The 9,194-nt window shown below is 47.4% G+C and overlaps 2 protein-coding genes across 8 annotated transcripts in view; one reads left to right on the forward strand and one right to left on the reverse strand.

The window, feature by feature from the left end:
- Nucleotides 1–1,994, forward strand: part of cicb (capicua transcriptional repressor b) — a 34,616-nt gene extending 32,622 nt beyond the window's left edge. For all 7 annotated transcript variants that reach the window (XM_075465902.1, XM_075465899.1, XM_075465901.1 and 4 more), the window contains one exon: nucleotides 66–1,994. In XM_075465902.1, the coding sequence (XP_075322017.1) occupies nucleotides 66–355 (290 nt within the window). In that variant the 3' untranslated portion in view covers nucleotides 356–1,994. The remainder of the gene's footprint in view (nucleotides 1–65) is intronic.
- On the reverse strand, nucleotides 1,238–8,498 carry znf526 (zinc finger protein 526). Its single transcript, XM_075465907.1, has 8 exons — nucleotides 8,295–8,498; nucleotides 7,389–7,789; nucleotides 7,031–7,200; nucleotides 6,528–6,623; nucleotides 4,829–5,601; nucleotides 4,605–4,740; nucleotides 2,909–4,498; nucleotides 1,238–2,670 (listed from the first exon to the last, which is right to left on the reverse strand). Exons 2-8 carry the CDS (start codon nucleotides 7,678–7,680, stop codon nucleotides 2,497–2,499), a joined length of 3,231 nt encoding a protein of 1,076 aa, XP_075322022.1. The 5' UTR covers nucleotides 7,681–7,789; nucleotides 8,295–8,498; the 3' UTR covers nucleotides 1,238–2,496.
- Nucleotides 8,499–9,194: the final 696 nt, after the last annotated feature.

Genomic DNA, 9,194 nt, shown 5'->3' on the forward strand with positions numbered 1-9,194 from the left:
ACCGTGCACACATCCATACAAGAGCTCTGAGTCCGTTTTCCACTTACATTTATTCCTTCTTTCAGCTCAGGCCACCGCAGCCTTCCAGACGAGATACTCCGACATATTTCCCACCAAGGTGTGTCTGCAGCTGAAGATCAGGGAGGTGCGGCAGAAGATCATGCAGACTGCGACGCCCTCCGAAGTCTCTGGTTTAGGGCCCTCGGACTCGGCCCTCTCTCTTCCCGGGCCGTCTGGCTCCCAGTCAGGAGAGGGATCTGGGAGAGGAAGCGGAGAGCTGCAGGATGAAGAAGTGGAACAGGGGACTGAAGCGAGCCCAGAGGATCCTCGTGATTCGCAGGACTCTTCGAGATGAGGGATGAGGACAAGCTACATTGCTCAATTAGTCCATCAGTGACAGCTTGCATCACAGCTTTCCACTCTCATGCTTGTCCATATCCATTCTCTTTACTTTTAGCTGGTCATATCCTGACTTTTTTTTTTATTTACCATCCGCTGTTGCCAACCTTTGAAAGTGAGAGATGTTTGTTTGCTGTGCGTGACCCTTTCACCAAAAGATGGACAATTAAAAAAAAAAAAGAAGTGGCACACAGAAAACACCACACATTGAATTGGCACTCTGTATTAACCACCTTAAAGAAAGATCCCATTGATTTCAGTGAACTAAGGACCACCGTGTACAGCCGCACTCATTTGCCTTGAAGACGAAACTGTTCTCCTTTAGGACTGAGAAGTTTTAAAATAGTTACACGTTTTGATATTATTTTTTTTTTATTGTTTTAGCTGAGTAAAGGCAGGTCAGTGTCTGCTTTAGAAACAAACCTGTATGTGTACTTAATTGTAAGCTTGTGTCTTGTTTCTGCTGACATTCGGGGGCTGGGCCCTCAACAGCCAGAAACGCTGCGATTTGACAAGAATGGACCTGGAGAGAAGCTTTTTCCTCACCAGTAGACCTTCAGGGGAGGTCTACCAGGAGTGACTGAAAGACGGACTGAAACGTATGTGGACTTCTGGCAGTGCCATCATTCCTGCAAATTACCTGACTGGCCAGGTCCTCCTTTATACGACTGACCCGAGCACACGCCAGTAGGTAGGAACCAAGCATTCCTGTGCCTCTCATCCGCTAGCCATGAAGGAAGGAGGAGGGTCAGAGTCACCGGGCACATCCTGGCTCTTAGATGTAGAGGTCAGGCTGAAAAGACATAATCCTCTATTGCCAAGCAGTTTTATTAACTTTTTTTAAATACCTTGGTTTATATTTAACATTGTCATATTCAGTTTGTTGTTGTACTATTCCTATGGTTGTTATTATTACTCCTCATATCATTGCAGTGAACCCTCGTTTGTACTTCTGTTCTCTTCTTTGACAGATTGTTGGTTCCTTGATTTCTGCCAGCATTAGATTTCATATATTAGTTTGTTTTCTACGGTTTTGGAGGCAGGTGAGAGATGCTGCTTCGCACCTGTACACCTCCTCCATTGTAGTCTTCCCTTGGCTGGCCTGTCACCTCAGCAAGGACCTGCGGTGCAGTTATTTTTATTGCTCATTTTAAATAGGAATACAGAAACAACATGGACCTTTATATCCTTTCGACATTAATAAGCCGTATGTTTCTAGATGACTCCGTATGCCTCTTTCCCTCGCTAAGTCCTATAGCCTCAACACTTGTACATCTCCTTCCTCTGCCTCTTTCCTCCCCTCCTTCCTCCTTTTGTCACTTTATTGCTCTCTCCAGACCTCCTTTTTAGGCAGGCGGAGAGAAAACTGGGGGAAGTGAAGGGAGGTAACAAATCAGAGAGCTGGTAGGATATAATACTGGTTGTGTCTGTGCAAGACTTGGTTGTGTTGTAAATAATAACTGTAGAGTCAGTAGACTCATATTATTGATATGGAAAACTCTGTCATTGAACATACGTTGACTTATAAGACATCATTACTGAAGGTAAAACACATGAAATGGGGAAAAAAAACAATAAATATGGCTATTAATGTTCTTGTGTTTCACTCCTTGGTTTGTTCTGTATGCGAGAAAAAGGAATTTATATGAATTCAAAGCCTTGATGCTTTTCTTTCATGATGCAAATAAAAATAAAAGAATATTTAAGCAGCAATATAATCCATAATGATACAAGAATGTTTTTCACGTGTTTGACTGTGAGTTACATATCTGAGAAAACATTTGATTCTGCCCATTTACAAGATGACTAAACTCACATCCATGTCATAAAAGTGATCAAAATCAATCATAGAAATATCACAGGCACAACCAATGGTCCTTCTTTATATTTACCAGCATATCTTTAATTTTAGATTCACTTCCATTCACAATAACAACGGGGAGCCCGACATACTTTGGTCTGTTTGCAAAACTCATTGTCCAGTTCATAAATATCTGGTTCCAGTAAATCATTGCTCAAGTCAATATTTAACCTCGCAGTAGTCAGTTTTTCTTTGTTTAATCCAGGTTTTAAGACTAGAATCGGTTCAACTGGTCCTCAGAGCAGCTGCAGTCTGTCCACGGTTACTGTATCCACGGCGAGGCCGTTCTCCAAAGCCGTGTGGTAGATCTCCAGCGCCTGCTCCAGAGGCAGCACGCCGCCCTCACTGGTTTCAATGATGGCGATGGTCTCCCCAAACTCATTACACATAATAGTGGGCGTGCCCTGTGTCTACGAGGGGGAAACAAATAAACAAAGGGTGGGGGAGCAGATGAACATTTCCCTGTTATTATAATAACAATAATTATGGTTCTTGGAGGATTATTTATGTGATAATATATCTTAAATGCAGCTGTTAACATCAAGTAAGCAGTCCTTATTCTGATAAAGAAAATGAGACTTTGCTATTAATAATAAATAAAAAGGTACATTAACAGTCTGAAGTTCCATTTTGGGGATCTGTTCCTACCTGATGTAGCTCTGAGGTTTGGATTTGGATGAGCTGAGGCTGCCTGTTAGTCAGTTCCACTGCAGAGGCATCCACCACCGCCACGGCAGAGCTGGTCTCCATAGCAGCCTGGGCCGCAGCCTCCTCGTCCAGCCTCTGCTGCCTCACGTGGGTCTTTTTATGGTTCCTCAGGTTGGAGAAGGTCTTGAAGGCTTTGCCGCACAGGAGACACACATGCGGCCGTTCGCCCGTGTGCGTTCTGCGGTGCTCGGCCAGGTGCATGCTCTGGATGAAACCCTTTCCGCACACCTCGCAGCGAAAGGGCCGCTCACCGGAGTGTGTGCGCAGGTGCTCTCGCAGGTGCGTGTTCTGACGGAAGCGCTTCCCGCACACCTGACACGGGAACGGCCGCTCCCCGGTGTGGACTCGCTGGTGAAGTGCGACTCCGGAGGACGACACAAACAGCTTGCCACAGATGGGACACTGGTGAGCTTTGGGTCGCTTGCCGGGGGCGCACCGCGGCCGCCCGAGGCCCAAGGTGAAGTGGCTCAGTCTGTGGAGTCGTAAGTTGGCCGGAGAGTTCAGCTTCTTTCCACAGATGTTGCAGTCCAGGGCTCCTCTAACCAGACTGGTGGGATCCCCCGATTCTGTCCCCGTAGTTGTGGAGGTGGAGGGTTTTGAGATCGGATCTTTTCCCCCTTCTGACAGACCGTGGACCTGTTCCTGTGAGCCGGTCTGCATCAGCGTGGGGTGCTGCTCCAGACAGTGGGCGTCTCGTTGCCTCCGGGTGAGGAAGCCGACCTCACAGTGAGGGCAGGGGAAGGGCGCCGGGGCTCCCGGATGCTGGGTGAAGCGGTGCGCTGCCAACTTGGTGGCCCAACGAAAAGTGGCGGGGCAGTCGGGGCAGGTCAGTGTTGCCGCGCTGGAGTGCAGCAGGCTGTGCTGACGGAGGTTGGAGGACTGGGAGAAGGAGCGATGGCACACGTCACAGCGGTACGGGCGCACGCCGGAATGGATGAGGGTGTGCCGCATCAGATTAGCCAGCGATGAGAAGGTTTTGCCACAGTCGGAACACTGAAAAGGCCTCTCGCCCGTATGCGTGCGTATGTGGTTGCGCACGTGGATGTGCTTCTTAAAGGACTTCCCACAGACGCCACATAAAAAGCTGCGCTCGGTGACATGGGACTTGCGGCGATGGTGCATGAGCTGCAGCTGGGAAGGAAAGCTTTTAGGGCACGAGCGACAGCAAAAAGAACCTTTATCTGACGCTGAAGCGGCCTCTGCTGAGCCGGCCGGGCTGGGCACCGCTTCTGCACCGCCTTCAGAAAGGGAGGCGGGCTTTGAGGCCAGCACAGCGCCGTCTTTCAAGAACACCTGCTGGGGGTCATCAGCGTTTCCCTCAGACATTTTGATGTCATCCTTCTCTTCTCCATCTTCACCTGCTTCCACTTTGCAAGGAGAACTTTGCTTTGGATCCCCGAGTGTTTCCATCTCTTCCTCTGTGAGCGGGGCCAGCAGGTTCATTTCTGCATCGGCGATGTGCGGGTTCTTCTCTCTCGCTCTCTGGAGGATCGAAAGAGCAGCGGCAGACGCTCTTTTTGGAGGGGACGCCTACAGAAGACAAGAGACACATCAGATGCTCAGATATAGTTCAAACTGTTGGGGCAAAAGCCCAACAAGTGATCCAGGTTTTTACAGGGGTGTACAATGTTCATACCGCAAAGACGGGGGCGGCGGCACCAGACGCGTCACGGTTGAGATGGGTCCGACGGTGGTAGAGGTACTTTGTCATGTTGGTGAAGGTTTTATTGCAGAACTGACACTTGTGAAGGGGGTCTGCGGTGTGCGACTTTCTGCAAGAAACCAGGAGAGAGAGATGACACGAACAGAAAAAAGAAGCGTGAGAAATGGCCGGCTGCTGTGGTGTTACCGGGCGTTCACCTGTGCATGATGAGAGTCATCTCAGTGGTGAAACCAGTACCGCAGTCCACACACAAGTACCGCGCCACACCCGAGTGCGAGCGCATGTGCGTCTGCAGCGATGTGGCTTTCTTGAACACCTTGCCACAGTCCGGACACTCGTGCGTGCCTTGTTCGTGCACGCGCTTGTGAGCAGCCAGCCGGTTGACCGAGGTGAAGGGCCGGCTGCAGAGCTCGCACTGCAGCGGTTTGGCCCAGGCGGCTGCTTTCCTCTCCGCTGCTCTGGTCCTCGTGTCCTGCACCTTGACGGTCTCCTCCCTTCCTCGCGCCTCCTCGAGGCCGCTCATGACTCCTGGCTCTCCGCTCTCCTTGTCCTGGCCCAGGAAGTGCTCGCCCTGGTGCTGGAGGAAGTCCTCGGGGGTCTGGAAGAGCAGGGAGCATTCTGAGCATTCGTAAGGGTGGATGACCACCACCTCTGTGGGCTGTTGCTGCTGGTTGTCGTCGTGCACGTTGGGGGCCAGCCTTAACTCCAGTCTCTGAACACCATTCTCCAGGACCCCCAGCTTTGCCAAGGAGCTCCGGCTGACAGCAGGCAACAGAGGGGGCAGCTTGGAGCGACGCTGACTGGAAGTGGTGGAGCCGTCTGCTAGAGCTTGAGCTGTGAGAATCTGCAGGTGCATGGTGGCGGAGCCTGGGGCAGGAGTCACCGGGGGCAACAGGTAGGTGCGGGAGGGTGCAGCAGGTTTAGAGACAGACTGATGTTTCTTCGGCTGTTGCTGCTGCTGAGCAAGTACCTGGAAAACACAGACGTATAGAGAAACAAAGGTTTAGTGACCGGGACAGTGAGATTGAGTGATCAAAAGTATTTTTGTCTTTCAGACTTTAGAAGTAAAAGAAGAAGATGGGACACGATGAGGCGACCCCATTAAAAGGGCGTGCAGGCTATTAAGTCGGGCAGTGAGCTCCATCAAATGGAGACGATTAAAATGATGACAGTTCTCTCAAATAATTGCAATTACACGATTCATTTTTAATTCTGACAGCTCCAACGAGAGCGAGTCCGCTACAAGGGCAGTGAGGACGATTAGCGCGACTTCTGATACGATGGAAAACCGTCTGCTTTCAAGTCTTCGTGGTTAGAAAACTATTCAGATGTTTAATGCAAAAAGAGCATTAAACATCTGCAGCTCATCCAGAACGCTGCTGCTAGAGTTTTAACCCGGACTAAGAGATCTGAACACATCACACCAGTTTTAAAATCTTTACTCTGGCTTCCAGTCAGTCACAGAATAGATTTTAAAAGTCTGCTGATGGTTTACAATCTGTGATCTGTTCAGAGAATATAAAGCCAGCAGAGCTCTTAGATCCAAGGACTCAGGCCAGTGGAACAAACTGCCAGTGGAGATTAAACTTTCACCAAATGTAGACATTTTTAAATCCAGGTTAAAAACATTTCTGTTCTCATGTGTCTAAGCATGAAATATATTTGAACTTATCTTGACTGTTGCTTGTTTTTAAATTCATTTAAATTATTCTATTTGTTTCTCTTTATATTCTTTTATGTATTTTTAATGCTTCTTACACTCCCTGCTGCAATGCTTTTATTTTATGTGAAGCACTTTAAATTGTTTTGTACATGAAATGTGCTATACAAATAAATTTGATTTGATTTGATTCTCAAACAACTTTGTGCAGATGTCGTAGAGTTTCATCAAAATACCTGTGCCAAGATCTCCCCGGCCTGCTGCTCACTCAGCACGTAGTTCTGCATGTTGTTCAGAGGAATGATGGAGCCATCCGCCTGCAGCACATACTCCTGTTGCGGGGGCACAAAAACACCAGAAATCAAACGATTCCTTCTCACTGCTTTTGTGTTTGAATCACACAGTGTAAAACTACAGTCACTCTGATTAATCTGTGTGGCGATCAACCGGTCACACTTTGGTCTTTTCTGAGTGAAAGCTGCAGTGGATGGGTGAGAGCAGAGCCGTGTTTGCACAACATCAGTTTTAAAGGCCAACTTAATACGAGTTCCTTTGACAGAATTCAGCCTCCACTGCATGTCCCACGGTTTGTTAAGGAGCTGCAGTTAATCATTTGTTATATTATCAATAACTGTGGCAGAAACAGAGAGACTTGTACCTTAGTACCTCATAAATAAACACTAATCAATTGGCTACGGATTAGCCTTTCAGTACTGTGGAAGTAGGTTGTGTCCCTTACTGCGGTCTCCGTGTTGCTGTGTGTGCTGCTCCTGCTGTGGGTCCGCCGGTGCTCCAGCCACGTCTCGGGTGAGTCAAACAGAGTCAGGCAGTCAAGACATTGGTACCGAACGGGTCCAGACACCTCAGCCTCTGAGTTGGCGTCCCCCGTCTCCAGGACCTCGCACAGCTCTGAGGAACAGTCATAAACACAGATGAGATTGTTGTCTCTTCGTCTAATGCATGACTTGCATCTTGACAAGCAGATTTCCATCATTCATTTAACAGAGCAGATGTGAATGATCATTTCTAAAGAAAAAAAGGGGGGAGGGAATCTAATTCTAGTTACTGTACAATGTTTGCGTTGGGTTTTCTTGTACCTTGGTGTTCCACCTCCATCCCAGCTTCTCTCATGTGCATCTCCTGATGCTGCAGCAGCTCCTCTGCATTCAGGAGGAGGCTCCCACACTCCAGACACTGGTACTGCTGACTCTGCCCCATCTCCGAGATGGTCACGGCCTCCCCTGCCTCACCCTCCACCTCCTGGCCCGTGTGGATCTGCTGGTGGATCAGCACATCCTCAAGGGTGTTGAAGAGCTGGTGGCATTCGCTGCACATATACTGGTGCTCCACATACATGTCCTCCGCCTCCTCCTGCTCCTGCTCAGCCATCTTGGGAGTGCTTGTGCGTGCTGGAGGGGTGTGAGGTAGTACTGAACCTTCAAAGCTATGCCCGGCGAACGAAAACAACTTCTGTCATCCAGTCAGGATAAGAGCCCACCTGTGGGAAGCAAAACAAATATGTAAAAATGACAACAATATTAGCACATAAGTCAGCTGAATTACAGGGGCCTAGCCTAAAAAAACAATGCTGCATATTTCTCACACAAAGCAAACACCAGCGTCACATTTAAAATTGGTGTAAACACTCAAAATATTTAGCAGAGTTCACATGGAGACATAATGAAACTAACCCGCTAACAAACGTGCAATTTTCAGCCGTTAGCCAAAATAAAGGCCTCTGTCGCATCATATTACGACCTAAACTTAGCAGAAGCTAACAAATCGTTGATTTCATCCCAAATTTGATTCGTATCTTTATTTACAGTGTGTGATGGCATATGGAGAGCTGTTGGCGGCGCTCCCTTCGATATTGGAGACCTGTTTCTCGGCACCGCGATTTCCTGACAGCGGCCCCCCGATTCATCGGGCGGTCCGTCAGGCGGCGCTACCCACTTTTCCCCGAAGCTCTTCGAGCACAACGGCGGGCCCTTCTTTTCACTTACCTCTCATCTACTCTCGATGGAACATCCTTCGTGTAGTCATTACTCGTCGTTCATACATCCACATGTGTTTTTGTTCGCCCGTAGCTGCCACTCTGGTAAAAAAAAATTAAAAAACTGATAAAGGTCCGTGAGATTTTGCATTAGAAAGCGTGTAATGAAACGTTAGCCCACTGATCGCTTCCATTCTTGTGATGGGATGCCCCGCCCAATGCGGTAGCCTGAAAGTTACGGATGCTGTGATTGGACGGTCTGACTGTCAATCATAAAGTGCGTCTCAATATTGGGAAATGTAGTTTTTAAAAATGTTTTCGATTTCATTGAAAATGTTGAGTCACGGGAAACGCTTCACACCATATTTTCCAAGAATTTAGAAGAAAAAAAACAATTTACTACAATATTTAAGGAAAGCTTTTTAAGAATAACAATAATTGTACAAATAACACAAGACAGTTTCCTAAAAGCACAACAAATGCTTTGCTGACTAATGTTTATTATGCAATTTCTGAAAGCTTTAACACAAGGAGCCCACATTACATCCTCTGGAAGCTATTTTCATTATTTTACAGCACACAGTATGTGCGTTTCCTTTCCCTTTAAAATGAACCTTTTAATGGAAATCATTTTAGAGATTTCCCTTTGGAGATTTTCCCTGTATGCAATAAATCTACAAGAAGCTCAGCTGTGTGATCTGAGTACAAGCTTACCAATCTAATTTTTTGTCATATTTCTGTCTCATGTAATGTAAGATAGGTAGTTGTAATTATTTCTACATTTTCTAAAGCTCTGACATCAGACCAGATCCAACTTGAAAATTCAAGATGGGTTCAAGTATTTATAGGACAGCAGAGATAGTTCCTAACTTGGATTTTGATTATTACAATTTTCAACTATTAACCACAA

The sequence above is a fragment of the Odontesthes bonariensis genome, chromosome 5 (assembly GCF_027942865.1).
Source record: "Odontesthes bonariensis isolate fOdoBon6 chromosome 5, fOdoBon6.hap1, whole genome shotgun sequence".
In the NCBI taxonomy this organism is placed as follows: domain Eukaryota; kingdom Metazoa; phylum Chordata; class Actinopteri; order Atheriniformes; family Atherinopsidae; genus Odontesthes; species Odontesthes bonariensis.

Coding starts and splice junctions, on each gene's coding strand:
- znf526 (XM_075465907.1), bottom strand. CDS start 7,680: ATGGCTGAGCAGGAGCAGGAGGAGGCGGAGGACATGTATGTGGAGCAC. Junction 5,602..6,527: donor CCGGGGAGATCTTGGCACAG/GTATTTTGATGA, acceptor TGTGTTTTCCAG/GTACTTGCTCAGCAGCAGCA. Junction 4,499..4,604: donor CCGCCGCCCCCGTCTTTGCG/GTATGAACATTG, acceptor TGTCTTCTGTAG/GCGTCCCCTCCAAAAAGAGC.